General features: G+C 43.0%; 1 protein-coding gene across 1 annotated transcript in view; it reads right to left on the bottom strand.

Annotated features, from left to right (window-relative positions):
• SMS (spermine synthase) overlaps positions 1-22,748 on the bottom strand; it is a 57,039-nt gene that overhangs the window by 18,893 nt on the left and 15,398 nt on the right. The window contains exons 2-4 of the mRNA XM_075096982.1: positions 20,365-20,485; positions 3,095-3,188; positions 2,266-2,330 (exon numbers count right to left, since the gene is read on the bottom strand). Coding sequence (XP_074953083.1) covers positions 2,266-2,330; positions 3,095-3,188; positions 20,365-20,485 — 280 coding nt within the window. The remainder of the gene's footprint in view (positions 1-2,265; positions 2,331-3,094; positions 3,189-20,364; positions 20,486-22,748) is intronic.

The following is a 22,748-nucleotide window of genomic DNA, read 5'->3' as shown; positions in this document are numbered from 1 at the left end:
GACAAAAAAAAAAAAAAACACGACAAAACCTCTTCCCACCTTCAGCTCCACTAAGAATGTCATTTCTTTGAGATTAGTGCATCTCACCCTTCTAAAGTTGTACAGAGAGACATTTTAAATACAGGCACAAAAAGTGAACTATGATAGTGTTTCAAACTGATCCAGGTCACCCTGCAGCATATAAGCACAATCCTTGATATCAGCTGACAGTTTGCATTACTCTTTAACAGTAGTTCAAGCATCCGTATAGGTCGTTTTGGTTTTGTTGTTTGGTTGGGGTTGTGGTTTTTTTTTTTTAAATACCATCTAGAACTATCTTGGTTCAAATCAGGTTTTAGCTGTAAAGACAAACTGTATTTGAAATTGCAGTGAACTATCAAAGTGATTGCATTTCATTTTAAGCAAAATGTGCAGGCACAGAGTTCATCAGACTTTCCACACACACTTCAGAGCGTTACGGGGTTTTCTCCCAGAGGAGGGTGTAGCAGAGAACCAGACACAGACAAGCTGCTTCTAAATACACTAGTGATTCTCAACAAACATTTCAGAAATACTTTCTGCCCTCAGTAAGCCGCAAGATGGCAGCACATGGTGAGAGCAAGAGCATCTCTTCACTACATCAAGACAACCAAAAGGCAGAAACAACTTTTCCAGCAGAATTAATTCTAGCAGAGCTGCATGTCTGAAGCTAACACCAGAAGGATGCAAAGCAAATTAAAAAAAAAAGAATAAATAAATTTGAGGGGTGTGTGACAAGATCCATGCCAGATCTAAGACCATGGATCTCTAGGCAGTTCTAGGAGGTTCATCTTCCTATACTAAGGTAATCAAATTAATCTAAATCACTTCAGGCAGATTTTTTCCTGACCCCTTTTTAACAAGTTCCTATCATAGGGATTCCACAAACTCCAGTATCATATTTCAGTATTAAAATATCCTCAAAGACAGAGTTTCTCCCCATATACACACACATAAGATAATCTACACTTGCACGCTGTGTGCCAGGTGAGGCTTTACCAGGACAAATTAAAGAAAGATAACTATCCTCCCTGTTTTACATGCAACTATTAAACTTAAAAACCAATATTCAAGGTATAATGTCACTTCTCAAATCACTACCGCTTTAGTTGTGGTCTCGTATAGCCTTCAGATTACTTTCTGCTATAGTACTGCTCAGCTGTTTTCTCATTTTGTAGTTTGCTCCCCGACTTTACTGAATCTTGTTGATTTTACACTGCTTTTCACTTTTCTTAAACTATTTCCACTTCTATGTTCTTTAAAGCAACTGCTATACCTTCCAGCAGTGCATGCCTGCAGTAAGTGCTCCCTGGCTTCGAAGTGCCAGTCACTGCCAGACAGCCACCAGAAAGGCACCAGCATGAGCTGCATCCTTCCAGACCCCTGGGAAACTCCAGTGTGCGTGCTGTTTCAGCAGCAGGCAACAAGCCACAATTAGCATCCGTGCAATTTAATGTATCACCTTGTATTTAAGTAAACCAAAATGACAGAAGTATTGCAAAGCCTCCCCCCTTCAGTTGTATTAAATAAAAAATAAAATATATATTTGCTACAAAACAATCTCTATCTTCTTGGCAGGGCCGTAAGCACACAGGTTCCCCCCAGGGTTTTTGCCACACGTGCCCAAGTCCATGGAGCTGTGAGAGAAAGAGCTGCAGGAAACCTTGTTGAGAGGCAGGGCCTCCTCCATGGGCTTGAGCTTCACTTTAGCTCCAGCCCTCATCCCTGCCCACACCTGCTCAAGTCTTTTGCTGATCCTCGACACCCAGCTTGCTCTCAGAGCTGTCTCAGGATACTGCCTAGCCTGGAAGTCACAGGGCTGGGGATGACCCTGGTTACCATCACCAGCCCTGCTCACCCTGTCCATGAGCTCTGGGATGTGGCCGGGAGGGCACAGCTCATGGCCTGGCCTATTCCCTGCCACCCTTGGCTCCCCAGCCTTTCCAGAGCAAGTCTGCTCTTGCTTCCTGGTTGCATTTTCTCCCACCATTTCATGCAATCGTTGCAGCAAAGTAAAACAAAAGAAAATCCTTGCCCAAAGTAACAATACTGAAGATGATGCTTAACAAAATTACAAACATCACAGTATGTCCCATTCTGCAATAAAGCAGTTTTAAAATACTGGGGAAAAAACACATGCATAAATTCATACTCCAGGCTATTCATCACAGTACAGCAAAGCATAATTTGATTATCTTCAGCAACTATGCAGACAAGCCACATACAGAAGTAGATGCACAAACTTACCTTTTCACCCTTTTTATACTACCATGAAATGATTCTTTCATTTTTTCTTCTACTTTATTCAGAAGCTGAAAAAATAGCAAACAAGAGAGGTGGAATTTATAGGTAATCACTTAATGTAAAGTATCTGTTAAATTAGGCTACTTGGAAGGCAGTAAAAAGTACCACCTGCACTGAAAGGCTTTGAAATGTAACATTAGAAGCCTATGAATAACTAGCTGATCACCTCATTACTGGCAAGAATGTGCATATTGTAGCAGCTGTCATCACTGTGTTTAGCTGTCCTCCAGGATAAAATAGCCAGACCTTTCAGGCACAGCAAAAGAGGGAACACGAGAACACGATAAGGTTTTGCTCCCACCAAAGCAGTGGCCTATTCCCCTGCAATATCCATTTTTGGGAGCCTTCATATTGGGGAAGATGAAGTTACTTTTCTCCATGGGGAAGAAGTTCGCACATAGAGGCTCCCCATCTCTCAGATTAGAGGGGAAAAAAAAGTCATACACTAATACACCAGGTTGCAGGTCAAGGATCACTTCTCCCTCACTGCCCTGGGTGCCTGAAGAGACCTGAGCCCTAACCAAGACTGCTATGTCTTTACAAATTTTACAGTGAAGGACACAAAGCCCAGGACATGCAGAAGAGTGCGTGTGCGCGCACTCATATGTCTATGCAACTACAACAGGTGTTACTACTCCTCATTTGTAAGCGTTCAGGCTTGAGCTAACCTTGATACTTAGAAGTGGTTTACCAAGACATACTTTTTGACAGACCTGAAGAAGGGGCTCCCCATGCTGTTTGATAAGCGTAGTAAGATAAGCATCACTCATACCTGTTCGACTTCCTCTCTTCCTTTCAGCTGATCGTTGTAGCTCTGCAGATCCACCAACACTAATCCATGAGGGTGAATTCTCAAATTGGCAAAACTACAAAACAGAGATACAGTAATTACAATTTTATTATCAAAAATCAGAATGAGTGAAGAAAGTCTGAAAGCAAGTTATATTAAATTCAGAATGCACATTTCTTTTTCCGGCCACCTGTAACTGTAGGCAGTGGCAGCTCCAGCCTTCCTCTACAAGTTGCTAGCAGCAAAAAGAAAGTTGCAAGAGCATACCAGTCACTACATAACGAATAAAATCAGCAGGCAGCAAGGCAGTGAAACAGCATGTTTAAACCAGAATGAGGGGGAAATCCACTGCCTACTAGTCTCAGCTCTCTAAATAAGGACTGCTTAAACAGGTGTGTTGTGTTAGTTTTGTTTTTTAATTGAAATCAAGCCTCAAGAAAACAACTGGATGCTTCCCTTCCCCTATATCTTTCTTCTCAGTCCTTGGGTGTTCTTTTTTGTGTTTGTGGTTTGGTTTTTTGGGGCTTTATTTTGGGGGGTGTTTTTTTTTAACTTTATAGCAACTATCCACAGAAACAGCATTCACATTCAAAACTGAATAAAAATGTGAGTGAGAAATAGTTAAGTATCCTTGAGCACACCACAGCTTTGACTGGCAAAGAAATTACAGCCGCAAACTCTCATTCATGAATACAGATGCAAGACAGACAAAACTCCTACTGTATATTGTATTTATTACAGGAGCATTTAAAGACCACAAAGAACAAGGCTTCACCATGCTAGCTGCTGGTTAGACAAATAGAGGACCTTTGAGAACTTGCAACAAACAAAACAAAACATATGGACTACGGGGAAGAACACAAGAAAATAAAAAGAGCAGCAGAGGCATATCCTTTCCATACCGAAGAGGGGAGAAGACAAAGAAACAGAAAGGCTACAGAGTGATTGTGTAAAGGAAGGGAGGGAAAGCATACACTGAAAGAGCACAGAGGAGAGGATGGGAACCGGAAGAGCTGAGCAAAGAAAGAAGGGTATCCAGGGATGGAAGTTTATTAGTACAACACAGAGAAACCCCAGGTAAAGCTGTATACAGTTCTGTGAAATGCACCTTTCTTTGCTTGTCTGCTCTTATCACCCCACTCAGCCTCAAAGGCAAAACACAAACCAACTCTTATTGAGACACAGTTTAGGTGACCTCCCACCTCTCCTCCCCCGACTTCCACCTTTTTTTGTCCCTTCCAGAGGTCCCTTCCTAAACTGTCAGCCTCAACATGAACACCATCTCTCCTGTGGTGGTGGTGGTGGTGAACTTTGTCCAGCAAACACCCTTAGCTGCAGTCCAAGAGAAAATTCTGAATATTCTGTGTTATCTGAAGATTATAATTTTTGGTAACTGTAAAATGATCAAATAATGAAACTGACTGAAGTGATTCAAGAATAAAAGTGCTCCTGCTGGCTTTCAACAGCAGTGATCTGTAGCTGTGATGTTTGTACATTAGACAGAGAAACTAGAGCATCACCTATTTCTTTCCAAAAGATGAGCCTTGGGTAAGTTGGGCTTTCCTGGAGACTTAATGCATAGGTCTTGTCTTTAGGTGGAAAGAGAGTTTCTATACAATATGCACACACCACCGTGTTTCCCTCTCCCAAGTACCTGCAAGATCGTAACAATCTTCTAGTGACCCTCCCTCATCTCTACGATTGTCCACTAGGTGTCCTCCTGACAAGTGTTTTTGATTAGGGACCAGAAAACAGCTGTACTCCCAATGGCCATTAAGCAAAACCACAGAATAGCCTTAAAATATGCATTCCCCCCACAACAGGAAATTACTCCTGAGTAAAATAAGACACAGTATTTTACCCTGATGAAAGGATAAACAGAAATAGTCAAGGAGTAAACAGAGATGCTTCCCCCCCCCTCTTTTTAAGTACTAGATACAGCATAACAACTTAAGAGACAAGGCTTATGAACTAATTAGACAAATAAGACTGTTTTCAGTATTCATGACATTTCTAAGGGGGCTTTTTGCTTCTCTCATCCAAGTTACATAAGAAAGTATTTAGGAAGAACCAGCAAACTCATTTTACTGTACTACTGCCAATACCAAAGCAAAGCAGAGGAAGCTATTCTGAACTTTGGAAGGTAAAAACTTTACCTGCCTGTTTTAGGATGCTGTGCCCCACTTGCTGGTGACCAGCACAGTTCCGTACTTTTGATACGTGGGCCACTTCATACTTTGCATAGTGACCATAACATCTTACAGCTTTAAGTTGATGTTCCCATCAGTGCCACTAGGACACAAGCAGGACCATTAAACAATAAAAGAGGGGCAGGACACACACATACCGGCCCCCGCCCAAGTCTCCGCAGGGCTTCAGAGTTTTAAAACTCTTATCCCTGTGACTTTACAATCCCTTGAGCCAAAGGGACTCAAATTCATTGCATGCTTCTCTTAGAGTCTCTTAGTACTTAGCACAGAGGTAACAGCTACTGCAAAGGACACCTCTGGAGAAAACCCTACCAGGATTCTGTTTATATGATTTTCATGTTTATTTTGTAATGTGCCTAACATGAGAGATAAAAATAGTCAAAAAATAGTCAGGCATAAGTGTAAGAACAAAGAGCTTTATTGCAAGACTCCAGGAGATTTTTTTTTTTTTCTCTCTTCAAAGACAGAGAGAAGAGCAGAGATCACTAGATGGAAGCACTGGTCACTCCAGCAGGTTTTGGACGCAACCATTCACAGTGAAAAGGGACATTTCTGGTAAAGTCTGCAGACCTGCTCCTGGCCCTCAGAGCTGCGGCACTACAGGCAGAAATGCGTATTTACAGTTCATGAGACAGCACTGTTACTAAGTTCTGAAATCTGGCACAGTACCAAAAGTGTTTGCACTGTTAGAAAACTTTTTATCTGTTTATTCCCATATTCCCCAGGGGTTGCTATTGACACAAATAAGCAACAGATTGATTGTCCCATGACTTCAGTTCTCTTTTAAATTCCTTTCCTACAAGAGTCACACAACTGTTGTAAGATTTGACAGCTGACATTGTCTTCACTTCCTCTGCAACTGCATGAAATACTTCCTCAGTAGGCAATGTTACCGCCTTTGCTTTGGGCTCTTTTTTTTTTTTGGGTGGGAGGAAAGGAAAGGCAGAGAGGAGGGTTGGTCTGAAAAGCACAACCACACAACTTCAGACTTATAAGTGATATGATAGCATTAGAATACAGAAACAGTAATGCTAGAGAACAGTCATTCCTTTTGTCAAATTGTTACTCTACTGGAATAGCAGGGTCCTGACACTTGGGGAGGTGGGGGAAGGCAAAAGGCAGGCACCAGGCTGTAGCAGTGTAGTGGAACAAAAATTCAAGTTCAGAGCGTCTGGCTGGTGGTCTCAGACAGACAATTTATATTAAGCAACCTTGAATGAAATTCAAAATTCTCAAAGAAGCCAATACAGATCCAGGTTAGTTATACCTCAATTAAAAGTCACCTGGTTGGAAATGAACACCAAAAACAAGCTAAAATGCCTGTAAAGATTTAAACACGCAGCAAACAGTACAAACATACATTCAGAAGAGCAACCAGTCTAGTAGCATTAAGGCAATAGAAGCAGACCAAGGCTGAACCTACGAAAGACTTACTAGTTTCTATCAGCAGAGAGCAAAGGCTATGCTGGCTTTTGTTACTTTACACTTGTCTGCTTGGCAGAACACATGCAAATGCACGTTTTCAGCAGCAACAGCTCTTTTTTCATATTTGGAGGAGGGTTTAAGAACCATGATAATACAGCTTCTATTTTCTACCTATGAAAGTATAGCAAAGACTACTTTACCATCCAAATGAGGGGAAAAAACTGAAAAATTAAGTTTTTTTTAAAAATGTCCCTTCCTGCTTCTTGTCTTAGTGAAAAAGTTAATTCCTGTTTTCAAAATAAAGCACCTGCCACTCCTTTGATGTATGCCTGCATGCACTTTCATAAAAGCAGTGAGAAAAACTCACTGAGGGATCCATCTCCTTTCCATTAAGCAACAAAATCTGCATGTGAAAAGCAGCCCCCACCATAACAAGGCCCCTTGTTGCTGCACCTGCATACCTGCAGCATCTTCCAAGGCAGCACTCAAGATTTTTGTGCTTGCATGCAAACCGGTCTCAACTACAGAAACAATTCTATTCAGTGCAGCATCTTGTCTTGAGTGCTGCATTTTGCCACCTGAACAACAGGGAACATTGGATATTAAGAAACAAATCCCAACTGCACAAATCAAAAAGCTGTTTGAAACTGAGAAAGGTTTTGGATGAGCATCCTCTTTATTTAAGAAAAGCCTAGGAAGGAACCAGGAAGATCAACACATTCTAAGCCAAAAAGCATATACTACCTTAGTTACTTATCCTGACGAGTAAGGAACATTGTGATCCCATGGATTTGAGGAAGAATTTCCCACACACACCCCCCATGCCCAGAGAATAAAACTGGAGAGACAGACAGGTACCTACAAACCTCTCATCACCCATCAAAGCTTTTTATCTGCTGACAGACTAACTTTGAGTCACTATAGAATAGTTTAAGTTTTGGAAAAATAGCTTGCCAGTGAAAGTACTACCTGTCAAATTACTGTGAGGGAGGAAATGAAAACCTGCTTATACTAGCAAGTCCCAAAATAAAAAATTGTCACGACATTCTTTCAATAAAGCATACTCTTAAAAGGCTCTTCATATTAATTACAGAGTACTTAAGGGACCTTATGGAATTAAGCAGCCACAGTTTTTCCACTACACTATTATTCCTGTTCTCTTTTTACAAAATAAGGAAATTAAACCAATGAAACCTACCACAGTTCTAAACTGTTGCTGATTCCTAGCAACTGCTTCCATTTCTTCAGCCCATTTTTGCACTCTGGGCAACTGCATGAACTACAACATTTTAGCCTGAAACAAAGAGCTGAGGAATGTTCATTCTGAACAGTGGTTCATTCTGAAGAGTGGTTAGCAAAAGACTAACACAGAAAAAAAGGAAAAACACTCAACCCCTCCCTTTGTGGTGTTAACATATTCATCATCATCTCAGTGACATACAAACCTACTTCAGCTGCGTCTATCTCGCACTGTTCTGAACAGTGAACTCCAATGCCAGTAGGATTACACTTCTCTAAACAAGAATTCAGACACATGCTAAAAATGGACATTTGTATAGCGGACGTCAAAGCTTTTAGAAGACAGTCGTCTTCTGTAGAAACAGCAACTCAAATTTCAGGTCTGGGGAGTTTTTGAAGAACTTTCAGGTGGACCATGACAATAGAGGGAGCAACTATGCACAAAGGACAAGAGAAGTCCTGGTAGCTACACACAGTGTGCAACAGAAGAGTACTTGCTGACAAGCAGTCACACTATTAAAACACAGTATTAGTTGAAGAGATAACAATTTTTAAAGATTATCTCTAATATTTTCTCCTCGCCTTAGATTTATTTAAAAGTTTTTTAATCTGTTAAGATTAGTCATAGGACCTGGCATAAAGTACCGAATACACTGAATGAGAGAAAAGACTTCACATTCCTAACATTTTCGTTTGAACTGTCCAGTCTAAGCTAGAGTAAGTGACACTTCAGTAAAAGCATGCTGCTCAAGGTGATCCTGAACATCCTGGAAGTATTCTGAAAATACACAGCTCAGGAAAACAAGACTGCTGGGGCACCAAAACTGAGAGACAGAGCTCCTCTCTTCCAGGTGCTACTGTTCCCCAACCAGCGTTTGGGAAAGGTGGCTGACAAAGCAGAGAGAAGTGTACCCATCCCCACCAGTACAGACAGGGACTTGAGTGGCTCAAGTGAGCCGTTTCCTGCCCAGCTCTATAGCCTTGAGTTGACAACCCCATTATGAAATGTTTTCAGCTGAACTTCCCTCAATTAGGTCCTTTGTCAGAGTAAATCACAAAGTAAATGGACCAGGTAGAGTTGCCACATGTGACTTTTGCTTGCTTAGCTTCAGACAAAAGAGAAAGGGGATCTGTTGCTTTGGCAATGACAACAGGAAAGCACGGCTTAATCCTCAAATCAGCTCCAATTCGCCTAACAAGCACAGCCCTCCATGGGGCTGTTCACACAGTACCTTTGTCAGAGACGAAGTTTTGTCAACAGCAGTGCCCACAATGCAACGATCTGTAGCATGAGGCACCCTGCAGGGGTTCCCTCTAGAGACTGGACTGTAGACACTGTTTAGCAACATATTACTATCTCACCTCAAACACTTTTTTTTCCTGGGATTAGTACCCAGCTTGTTACATCAGCTGAGTATCTTTGTCTTGCAACGGCTTAGTCACCTTTAGCTAGTTAAAAAGGTGTATGTGCATACTCACAAAACCCCTACTCACATAGAGCATCAACTTGCTGCATCTTTCATCCTGGGGAACTTTTGTACACAGTAACACGCAGCCATCCTTACAGGAAATGACTTGTGACATCAACTTTTTTTTTTTCCTCTCTCTGCTTTTTACTACAAGCTGCTTCATTTCCAGAAGTACACTGTTCTGCAGGGAAATAAGAGAAGTCTGTACATCCTGGCTAACTTCTTCCTAGTTGTGCCAGATACTTTTTAAAATTAGCATAAAATCTTATTATCTTTTAGGTGTCTAAAATAAAATGCAGACATAAAATTGCTAGTATTAAAATAAAGCCTATTTAGTATCAAATCCTTTATATGTTCACCAGTTCATTCTTACTACTCATTAAATGTTTGTTTACATTTTGCAGGGTTTCTTAACTGCCCAATCTATTGCTTTTTAACTGAAAAAAATGAAGGGTGAACACTTAACTAAAACTACAACAACAGACATTAACAGAAATATGCTTTAAGGCTGCCTTAAAAAACTATATGCAGTTTAACTGATCAGGAAAAGAGAACTCCTGTTTTGGTTTTGTGCTACTGTTCCCCAATTCAGTGTTTAACAGACTGCCAAAGCACAGAAGAGTACTTTAACTGACACCACTGCAGCCATTAAATTGTCTAGCTAAAGTGAATAATTTCCAAGGGAAAATAAATCCAGTATGCACTGGATTTCAGATAGCAGTGAATATACCAAGAGAAAGCAACAGCCATTCTTTATTAATTTACAGTTAACACTGCACCAGAAAAGAACAGCCACTTCCTAAATGAACAGTCTCCTCAATATTCAGCTCTTCTGTGCACTCTTGTTCTTCATTCTTCAGTTTTGGGACTGCATCACAAACTGCAATTCCTTATTATGTTTAGGATGCTCTCCTGGATAGCTTCTGAGAGGCTCAACTATTTCCAGACCTGTATTATATTAGAAATTTGAGAATTTATTTCATATGGATTAAGAGCCTTCGTCAGCAAGTGTAACTGAACTGACAACACTTTTACACAATTTAACATTAAGCTGACAACAGTAGTTTGATATTAAAACCAAGCTCAACTAAAGCTTTGACAATTAACCAGATTGCTATTGGGGAGTCCATTCACGGTTGGATTAGCAAGGCAGACAGCAAAGCACAGTACACATGGGGAAACAAGGAAAAGAAAGGTTGCACCACCTGCATGTTTACAGGGAGAAGGGGGGACTTCTACACCTGACTGCTAAAAGAAAAGAAAAACAATATATGTCAAATGGAGAGTAACAGAGCAAGCCAATTAGCCCATGCAAATCGGGAAAGGCAAAAATGGTGCTGCAGTAGTAGAAATCCCATTCATGTCTTACTTGGATGCCTCAGTATTTAGAGCATCTTTTAAGTCCACATTTTTTCCTGAAACTGAGCATTCTCTATAATATTTCTCACTGAGTTGAAAAGATGAACAGTGCTAGTCTAAGAGATGTCTAGCATATGATGCTATTAAACAGATGAGAACCAATACTTGACTAAACTTGTTGCATTCAGCCTGGAGGGCTCGAAGATCTAAACATCCCCTGAGAACCAGCAGGCCACATCCACAGTTATACCACTTAGGCCCAACTCTCCCTGTGGTCCCAAGACAGTGAAGTTTCTTCCTCAACCCACCAAATGCCAGATGAAACCATGTGAAGTGATGCAAGGGCTCTGCTGCAGTCAACAGCGAAGAATTTTACATCAAGCTGACTGTATGCATTGCATGCCCTGGAGCATGGTGTTTGAGAAAAGTAAGGCTATTTGATTACTTGATACAACTGCATGAAAGCAGCAGCAGCCCAAACTGGGCAGCTTCACTGACACTGCCTTTTGGGAGAGGACTCTGGAACAAACCAACCTAAGACCCTGCCAGCAGACAAACTGCTGATGGAGCCCTGAAGAAGAAATCCAAGAATCAAGCTGACAGTCTGCAGTAGTTTAGATGTCTGAGCAACTGCCCTTGCTCTCCAGCTCTTCTACTTAGCACAGTGAACAGCGGCAAGAGGTACCTGGAGCTGAGATGCAACATAACAGACCCTCCATTCTTTCCCTGCAGGAAGGCCACCAGGCCCACCTTCCCCCCTTCATCTTCTCACAGCAGTACAAATACTGTAAGTTATCCTCTGGTGCAAAGCTTAAGTTGCATTTAGCAACATAGTGAAAAGCTAGATGATTTAAAGTCTCATGGTGCTGGAAAGTACAAGATCAACAACAGTAAAACACACAGGAAAGAACCAGTTTAGAAATCAGTATGAATGCTCAGCAATTGCTGAAGCACATGTATTACACATGGCTTTCAGTAAAACAGCACCCTATTTTCCCTACTTCCCCACCCCACACACACTATCTGAAAAGCATCAAAACCTGACTGGAGGTAAATTTATGTAGAGCTCTCCAATATACTGAATTCCCAAGCTTAGAGCAACAAGGATATCCCTTCAGACGCTATGCTTTACCATGGAAATTGGCACTTTGACCAACTTTCTTCGGTTCCCACTAGCACACAGGTTTGTCTTTTCCATGAATTCCTCCCCACCTCTCCTACACAGACATGTCAAGTTCTACATCGTCTTTTCCTCCTTCACTCATTAGTATTACACTCTAGCACTTGAGGAAGACAGTGGAGTTTGCAGCAACAAGTATTTTCAGTTAACAGTGTAGTAACAAATCAGGTTAGATACTTTAAAATTTAGAGTTTTATAAGGACCTTTATCAGAGATGCTTCTAGATGCCAGGCCAGTTATCTCCTGGAAAAGTTATTGTGCTGGTTTTGGCTGAGATAGAGTTAATTCTCTTCACTGTAGCGCCTGTAGCAGTCAGGGACCTTCCCAGCTTCCCACAGGCAGGAGGCCGGGAAGGGCGGGGCCACGGCAGCTGACCCCAACTGGCCAATGGGGTGTTCATTCCGTACCATGTGACACCGTGACCAGTATATTAACGGGGCAGTTGGCGCGTGGGGGGGGCAGTTACAGCTCAAGGCCTGGTGCTGTCATCGGGTGGCTGCGTCACATGCAGGTTGCTTTGGTGGTTCATTCCCCCCCCCCCCCGCCGCCGCCGCCCCCGTTTCACACCTCTCATTGTTTTCCTTTCCATTGAATTTTTGTTGTTGTTATTTTAATTATTAAGCTGTCCTTATCTCAACCCACAAGTGTTACCCTTCTGATTCTCTCCCCCATCTACCGGTGGGGAGTGAGCGAGCGACTGTGTGGGGCTGAGCTGCCGCTAAACCACAACAGTCTTTTTTTGCACCCAAGGTGGGGCTCAAGGGTTGGAGATAACAACAGCTGCTGGTCACAGCACCATGTTGCCCTTTTTGCAGTTGGTGTTAAAGACTCGTGTTGGTTTGTTTAGTCTGCTGTGTTCTGCTGTGATTAGCAACATTTTGCCTACAAGATTTGTTATGCAAACACTTGTTTCCAGCTTTATCTGGTATTTGGGGTTTTTGCTGAAACGGTTACTGTACTTTGGATACCATCTTGTTGAGGCAATTAGCAATTATACCTCCTCCGCTGAGAGACTTTATATGGAGGAAATACAGAATAATACTTTTGCAACTTTCTTCTATGATGTCTCCGCCTTTATTGCAACAACCTTTTTGTATCTTGAACATCCTTGGGTGGTTAAGGTGCACTTATTGTTAGTTTTTGGGAATGTTGTTTTTGTTTTGACTAAGCAATTTAAGAATATCACCCAGAAATCTGCCCCGAGGCTTGACAGTTACGAGTGGCAGGGCATGTGGTATACCATGGGCAAATACCTAGGGCAGTGGGCATCCCAGTGTTTTGGAGTTTCACCCCTGAACAAATGCAGAATCCTGAAAAACTAGTAGAACATTTGGAGAAATTATGTTGTTGTGCTGGGAACTCCAGAGAGACACGGGTAACTGCAACATGCTGGGGCCTGGCCCATGCCTACCGAGCCCTGCTCAACAGTATTCAGTGCCCCCAGGGGGAAGATAAGGTCGCTGGATTGAAGGCAAAGTGACAGGCACTGTGATCACTGAAGCCCCGATGACAGGCACTGTGGCCACTCAAACCCCCAGGACAAGCACTGGAGCTGGCTCAGAGAATCAACCCATACCAATATCAGTCACCCATACACGAGAAGAAATATTGGAAGGAGGCATCAACTAGTTTAGAACAGGATGATGAAGCAGCAGGGCCATCACAAGGAGAGGAGGAAGAAGTCATAAATGAAATGGAGAGAACCTGATCCCTGTCCTTGAGTGAGTTGCAAGATATAAGAAAAGATTTCAGCTGTTGTTCAGGTGAGCACATTGTCACCTGGCTGCTCCGATGCTGGGATAATGGGGCCAGTAGCCTGAAATTAGAGGGAAAAGAAGCCAAACAGCTGGGATCCCTTTCTGGTGAAGGGGGTATTGACAAAGCAATTGGAAAAAGAACACAAGCCCTCAGCCTCTGGAGGAGACTGCTGTCCGGAGTGAAGGAAAGGTATCCCTTTAAAGAAGATGTTACGTATCGCCCAGGAAAATGGACAACCATGGAGAAAGACATCCAGTATCTAAGGGAATTAGCTGTGTTGAGGTGATTTATGGTGACCTGGACGATCAACAGTCATCCAAAGATCCAGATGAAGCCAGGTGCACACGACCCATATGGCGGAAGTTGGTACGGAGCACACCATCCTTGTATGCAAACTCATTGGCAGTAACATCCTGGAGAGAGGATGAGGCACCAACAGTGGCAGAGGTGATTGATAGCCTCCAGGATTACGAAGCAAATATCTCTTCCTTGCTAGTCTCTGCTGTGGGGAAACTATCTCAAGAGGTCCAGCAACTCAAAGAAGATATGTCCTGCTCCCCACCTCGACAGAGCAGTGTCTCAGCTGTTAGGAATAAGCGTCCTTTGGCTCAAAGGAGAGGATACATACCACAGGACACCCTATAGTTCTACCTGCGTGACCACGGAGAGGATATGATGAGGTGGGATGGCAAACCTACCTCGATCCTAGAGGCACAGGTACATGAGCTGCAAGGAAGAACAATCACTCAGGGAGGTTCTTCCAGGAAAGCTGCTGCTCCAGTTTCCAGTGAGCAGGTCCCCAGACAGAGGAGTAGAAGCGCTGATTTTATTTCTGAGCTTAATAGAGAGACTCTTGATTCACATTTACAAGAAGTGAGTGACGAATACTATGATCAGGACTCAAGGGGCCCTGCCTCCAGCCAGGTGGAAGAAAGGGATAACCGGGCTTACTGGACTGTGTGGATCCGATGGCCTGGCACATCCAACCCACAGGAGTATAAAGCTTTAGTGGACACTGGTGCACAGTGCACCTTAATGCCATCAAACTATATAGGGGCAGAACCCATTAGCATTGCTGGAGTGACAGGGGGATCCCAAGAGCTAACTGTATTGGAGGCCGAAGTGAGCCTAACTGGGAATGAGTGGCAAAAGCACCACACTGTGACTGGCCCAGAGGCTCTGTGCATCCTTGGCATAGACTACCTCAGGAGATGGTGTTTCAAGGACCCAAAAGGGTACTGGTGGGTTTTTGGTGTAGCTACCTTGGAGACAGAGGGAATTAAACAGCTGTCTGCCTTGCCTGGTCTCTCAAAGGACCCTTCTGTTGTGGGGGTGCTGAACGTCAAAGAACAACAGGTGCCAATTGCCACCACAACAGTACACTGGCAGCAATATCGCACCAACTGAGACTCCCTGATCCCCATCCATGAGCTCATTCGTTGACTGGAGAGCCAGAGTCATCAATAAGACCCACTCGCCCTTTAACAGTCCCATATGGCCAGTCCGGAAGTCTAATGGAGAGTGGAGACTAACAGTAGACTATCGTGGCCTGAATGAAGTCACTCCACCGTTGAGTGCTGCTGTGCCAGACATGCTAGAACTTCAATACAAACTGGAATCCAAGGCGGCCAAGTGGTATGCCACAATTGATATTGCTAATGCATTCTTCTCAATCCCTCTGGCATCAGAATGCAGGCCATAGCTTGCTTTCACATGGAGGGGCGTCCAACATACCTGGCATCAACTGCCCCAGGGGTGGAAACACAGTCCTACCATTTGCCATGGACTGATTCAGACTGTACTGGAACAGCAAGAAGTTCCAGAACACCTTCAATACATTGATGACATCATCATGTGGGGCAACCCAGCGGAAGAAGTTTGAGAAAGGGAAGAAAATAGTCCAAATCCTTCTGAAAGCTGGTTTTGCCATAAAACAAAGTAAGGTCAAGGGACCCACACAAGGGATCCAGTTCTTAGGAATCAAATGGCAGGATGGATGTTGTCAGATCCCAATGGACGTGATCAACAAAATAGCAGCCATGTCTCCAACAACTAGCAAAAAGGAAACACAAGTATTTTCAGGGGTTGTGGGTTTTTGGAGAATGCGTATTCCAAATTACAGTCTGATCGTAAGCCCTCTCTATCAAGCGACCGGAAAGAAGAATGATTTCAAAGGGGCCCTGAGCAACGACAAGCCTTTGAACAGATTAAACAGAAGATAGTTCATGCAGTAGCTCTTGGGCCAGTCCAGGCAGGGCAAGATGTAAAAAATGTGCTCTACAGCATAGCTGGGGAGAATGGTCCTACCTGGAGCCTCTGGCAGAAAGCGCCAGGGGAGACCCAAGGTCGACCCCTAAGGTTTTGGAGTCAGGGATACAGAGGGTCCGAAGCCCGCTATACTCCAACTGAAAAAGAGATATTGGCAGCATATGAAGGGGTTCAAGCTGCATCAGAAGTGGTTGGTACTGAAGCACAGCTGCTCCTGGCACCCCAACTGCCAGTGCTGGGCTGGATGTTCAAAGGAAATGTTCCCTCTATACACCATGCAACTGATGCTACGTGGAGTAAATGGGTTGCACTGATCACCCAGCAGGCTCAAGTAGGAAACCCCAGTCACCCAGGAATCTTGGAAGTGATTATGGACTGGCCAGAAGGCAAAGATTTTGGATTATCACCAGAGGAGGAGGTGACATGTGCTGAAGACGCCCCACTCTATAACAAACTGCCAGAAAATCAGAAGCAGCATGCCCTATTCACTGGTGGGTCCTGTCGCCTTGTGGGGAAGCGCTGGAGCGCACTGTATGGAGTCCTATATGACAAGTGGCAGAAACTGCTGAAGGAGAAAGTGAATCCAGCCAGTCTGCAGAGGTAAAGGCCATCCAGCTGGCCTTAAATGTCACTGAATGGGAAAAGTGGCCAGTGCTCTATCTCCATACTGGCTCATGGATGGTGGCAAATGCCCTGTGGGGTGGTTACAGCAATGGAAGCAGAGCAACTGGCAGCACAGAGGCAAACCCATCTGGGCTGCTGCACTGTGGCAAGATATTGCTGCCCAGGTAGAGAACCTGGTTGTAAAGGTACGTCATGTGGATGCTCACGTCCTCAAGAGTCGGGCCACTGAAGAACATCAAAACAACCAGCAGGTAGATCAGGCTGCCAAGATTGAAGTGGCTGAGGTGGATATGGACTGGCAGCATAAGGGTGAACTATTTCTAGCTCAGTGGGCCCATGACACCTCAGGCCATCAAGGGAGAGATGCAACATACAGATGGGCTCGCGATCAAGGGGTGGACTTGACCATGGACGTTATTGCACAGGTTATCCACGAATGGGAAACATGTGCTGCAATCAAGCAAGCGAAGCAGGTAAAGCCTCTGTGGTATGGGGGACGATGGCTGAAATATAAATATGGGGAGGCCTGGCAAATTGACTATATCCCACTCCCACAAACCTGCTAAGGCAAGCGCCATGTGCTTACAATGGTAGAAACAACGACTGGCTGGAAACATACCCCATGCCCCACACCACTGCCCAGAACACTATCCTGGGTCTCAAAAAACAAGTCCTGTGGCAACATGGCACCCCAGAGAGAACTGAGTCAGACAATGGGACTCATTTCCAAAATAACCTCATAGGCAGCTGGGCCAAAGAGCACGGCATTGAGTGGGTGTATCACATCCCCTATCACGCACCAGCCTCTGGGAAAATTGAACAGCACAATGGACTGTTAAAAACTACACTGAGAGCAATGGGGGATGGAACATTCAAACATGGGACACACATTTGGCAAAAGCCACCTGGTTAGTCAACATGAGGGGATCTGCCAATCGAGCTGGCCCTACCCAGTCAGAAATCCTACATACTGTGGAATGGGATAGAGTCCCTGTAGTGCACATAAATACGCTGGGCAAAACAGTCTGGGTTATTCCTGCTTCAGGCAAAGGCAAACCCATTTGTGGTATTGCTTTTGCTCAAGGACCTGGGTGAACTTGGTGGGTGATGCGGGAGGATGGAGACATCAGATGTGTGCCTCAAGGGGATTTGATTTTGGGCAAACACAGTCAATGAACTGAATGGCATAATGCTAACTGCTATATAATATTGCGTGTCACCTCTGTGTTGTATCAATGATATCAGAGTACGAGCCTCCCAACCCATGGAAGATAAACTGTGAAACAAGCAAAGTGCAGCAGTGATGGAACGATGACTGACTCGGTATGCAGCAACCCAACGCCACACACCATCTCTCCCATCTTGAAAGACTGATACGACAGAAGGAGCCCAGAGTCATGGACTGGGTGAACTCTATGGACATTTTACAGGGAAGGTCCATGACCTAAGGGAATGATGTCTGTGTATTATGTCAAAGGATGAGAAGGGGAGGGGTGGTGGTTGGTAAGGTTGTATTGGATGGTACGGGACCTGGGCATGGCGTAAATCGTATGGAATAAGGGGTGGAGAATGTGCTTGTTTTGGCTGAGAAGGGGTTAATTCTCTTCACTGTAGCGCCTGTAGCGGTCAGGGACCTTTCCAGCTTCCCACGCTCTGCCACGTCCACATCGGCCGGAGGCCGGGAGGGGCGGGGCCACGGCCTGGGCAGCTGACCCCAACTGGCCAATGGGGTGTTCGTTCCGTACCATGTGACACCGTGACCAGTACATTAACGGGGCAGTTGGCGCATGGGGGTGGTTGCAGCTTGGGGACTGGCAGCATTGGGTCAGTGGGCACATGATGTAGCAGCTCAACACAAGTTGTTTTAGTGGTTCATCATCCCCACCCCACCCAGGTTTCGCACCTCTCATTGTTTTCCTTTCCATTGCATTTTTGTTGTTTTTTTTTTTAATTATTAAACTGTCTTTATCTCAACCCATGAGCATTACCCCTTCTGATTCTCTCCCCCGTCCCACCAGTGGGGGAGTAGGCAAGCAGCTGTGTGGGGCTGAGTTACTGGCTAAACCACAACAGTTATACAATAGACGACTTTTGACATGTTCCAGGAACTTTTCTAGAAAAAACAGGCAATTTAACTCTGGAAACTGCTCCTTCAGAAAAGGCTGTCTTCTTAAGGGGAATGAAGAGATGAGAGTGCAAAGGGGAAAGCCAGTTTAAGAATTCACATCTCATGTCACTTTCAAACTCAAGGAAACACAGGAAAGCAAAATGAGGCCATGTAATCAAAGAAAGCCAACCTTTAAGTCTAAGCCCTTTTTACTTTTAGATATGTCACCTTTTAATTGTTCAGAGTTTGTGTATCCTTGATATTATCTTTTTAGGAGAACTAAATACAAGCTTAACCCAATACAGAGGAAGGATAGCACCAGAGTAGTAAATTACCAACTTGGATATCTTTTCACTGACCTCAAAAACAAAAGAGCTGGAATCTTGATCAAATTATTCAGGAAGAATACAAAAGCACATGTAACTAAAGACAGAATAAGAAAGACTGTACAAAAACTAGAGACAAGTAACGGGTTTTTCTAGGCACATCAAGTATAAAAAGCAAATAATTTTAATCAGAAAAAGCCAGTGTCACATTTGAAAAACTAACTGAAATATACTAAGAACTTCATGAAGTATGATCAAGAGATACAAACATAGGACTAGACTCATGCCAGCTTACTTGTTACCTTAAGTCAAGCCCCAAGCTTACCAGCATAATTAGTCTACACTACTTTTTATCTAAAATACATGTAGAGCTATATATAAAAATACATTCACACAGAGTCAACAGAGAGACAAATGCCAGCAGGCAATACACTCATCTAGAATCTGATTTGCCTTCTAGAGATATCTGTTCTGTCTCTCTCTCATTACAGAGAGCACTTAAAAATCCTTATTAGAAGTATGGCCAAATGAACTACTTAACGGGACACCCGGGAAGAGAAGCTTATTAATGTTTATTCCGCTTAAATTCAACCCTAAAGAACACCAAAGTAAGCAGAAATTTCAAAAAGAACAAAAGCAGTGATTCTGTGATTCAGTGACTGCCACAATGGATGTCAATAACAAATAATTGACTAACTGGAAACAAATGAAGTGCAATAAAATTATAGTAGTTACCAATAAATAGGCAAGATAAATGTATACTGTAATTAACTAAGCTTAACACTACAGCGTACAGCTTCAGGAAATAAAGTGCATGTGGTTCTGCTTACCAGTTTATTCCAGCAGATTCTGCTTATGTGAGTGTCACTAATGACACCAACCACCTTTGTCATGCTGTTAGGTACTTCAGTAGCTGCTTGAGAATGTGAAGTGTATAATAAAGTGTTGAAAAGCACATACAACAAGACAGGGACAGAGAGTTTTCATTATTCATATGCTAAGGTTAGACTTGAGACAAGACACCATACAATGTTACTGCATCAATACAGCCCAGACTGACCAATTCAACTGTTCTGATATCCAAACTGCAAGATTCCATAGACAAAAGTATTGATAGTATTCTGCTTTTAGTCACTTCATACACAAGCCTGTTAAAACAGTTTGCCCTGCCAGCACCCCAGTAGGAGATCCAGTATAGGAAGAAATAAATACCTGTAGGTTATTTATTTCATATAACTATGAGGACAAAGGGGACATCATGCTTAGGAAGAAAGAAAATCTACTCACCTGCCATTTTTTTTGATGTATGTTGCTAAATAACCATGGTCTTCCCAGTTATGAACTGTTTCTGTCATTCCCTGCTCCTGAAAAATGGGCTGTAGAGCTTTAAGAACGGCATTGCAATCAGCTGTGAGATTAAGAGAAAAAAAAAAAATAAGTAAGGATTTTCCACTCAAGCCATTTCTGCCTTTTTTTTTTTTTTTAAAGGCTGGAAAGTGTTTGCTGACAGCCTGGAGTACTTTTCCTTTGAGTTCCATCTGAACAACAGCTTTCATGTACCTTCTCCCCTCCCCCCTCCATCTCCAGAGACATTCCTTACTGCATGAGGATCCAAACAGTTCTTTTTAAATCAGTTTTTACCCCAAGCAAAAGCTTTTATCTACAATGGACAGAGTAAGAATAGTTTTATTATTGCTACTGTTGGTCACCTGCTGTATCACAATCCAGGCAAGTCCTTACTCATGTAATTACTTTTTAAATCACTTAAATACACAAACAACAATCCCATCCCAGGAAGAGACCACAGCACTGAGAAAAAATAGTTTCCCTGTCCTACAGCTCAACATTGTTTCAAAGACACTGAAAACTATCCTATCCACCTTGCCCTACAGAAAGATCCTTTTCCTAACTTTCAGGACAGAGCAGGCCCCCAGCTGAAGTCTTCATGATGCTACCGCAAAAAGACCTCTCAGAAGAACACACAAAAATCTACCTGGAAATAACTAAAATTACTCTGGTATGTGCTGATTTCAGAAGCATCAGGTTTGCTGTATGTATTAGTTTTGCGAGTTCTTTTAAAAATAATCTTCATTACAGTTACTGTTGATGCTCCATTAAAACAAGTATGTCAAAAACAACTTGCAAGTTTTATCAGTTGATTTTGGAATTGACAAGGTGAGTTAGTAGCGGATGCTGGTAAGGCTGCACCTACTAGAACAGGAACAAAATTGGAAAGACTGTCATACCTGTAAACGTCAGTGAGGAGACCTAACAAACTATTAATCTACAAGCTGTCCCAGTGAGGCAAGTATCATATTTTTTGCTTCACAAACACAAAACTAAGCCACCATGGTCATGCAACACGTCAATACCATAACCAGGATTTAGACTCTATCAGAAGTTACCTGGCAGAGCCACATTATGGAGGCACAGTTTATAACCAAATCCTTCGACACTCACATATTGTTCCCCCTGCCCCAACTTAGAGTTATTCCCAAGGTAATTATTTTGTTTTACTCCCTGCCCCCAAATGCATATACCACTAAAAGTAGCCTGCAGACATAATCAGCAATAGTTTCTAGGATGTTACTGATTTGTACAAGCTTCAAAGAAATGAACACAAAAATCTATACCAAGTAAATCAAAGTTCAGCTCATTTATCATCTCTACGCAACTCCACAGTAGACTAAGCTGAAAACCTGATTACTTGAAACCTATGTTTGCCCATCTATAAAGCCTGGACTCAGTTATCCCTGTATGTTTTAACTAGACAAACTGTAGTATCACAAATAATTTAATTTTCTTCAAAACAAAGTCAAGAGCAATCCATTTCCCCAGTATCTTACCAAGGATATTTAATAAAAGAGGAAAGGCCCTGCTTCTTACTGCTCATACATCCTGGTCTTGAATGCATGTTCTGAGATAAATATTTACTTTTCAGCCTCTATACCTCACTCATTAACTCCTAATGTTCCAAATTATGGGGAAATGGAACCAACAAATTTATATTGGACAAGAGTGAATGACTTAACTGCTGACCCCTTCTTGGTCAGTAGCACCATTGATTACGTTTCCTCTCATTGATGAAACACCCTACACACTGTCCACTACCACTATGAAGCTTTTTTCCTTCCCTACCCTCCTATCAAAATCTGCATCATTTGCACCAGTAAGTTTTTATACTTCCTATCCAACATCAGTCAGGTACCACCATGGCCCAGGCAATAATTAAGGCTCAGAGTACACAGTTTATCTGCCCAGTAACTGTGGATACAGTAGTAATAAGCAGGTCAACAATCAAGCCAACAACGTTTTGAGACAAAGGCATAAAAGAAATGGGGCCATAATTAGAGCCACAGTTCTTAAACTGGTTCCAGTCTCTGCAGCTTTGCACTAAAGAGAACTTCGTACTGCTCACTTTAAGCTTGCAGCTTCTGGCATGCATCAGCACGCTTTTTGGGGAGGACTGGAGCCACTGCTCCAAAGCCAGTACATTCAAAGAATTTTTGTCACTTCTGATATGTGGTCCCCTCTTCTTGCTTGGCATTTGCTTCCTTGCCCCACTCCTTTACCCTCTCCCTCATCTTTTACAAAACCCCACACTCATTTCCTTCCCTTATTTTTTTATGTCACCACCACAACAATGTTAAACAAGAACACAGTTCAATAAT

This window comes from Phalacrocorax aristotelis, chromosome 1 (assembly GCF_949628215.1).
Source record: "Phalacrocorax aristotelis chromosome 1, bGulAri2.1, whole genome shotgun sequence".
Classification (NCBI taxonomy): Eukaryota; Metazoa; Chordata; class Aves; order Suliformes; family Phalacrocoracidae; genus Phalacrocorax; species Phalacrocorax aristotelis.
Note: the sequence above shows the minus strand (reverse complement) of the source record. Positions and strands in the feature narration are given on the sequence as shown.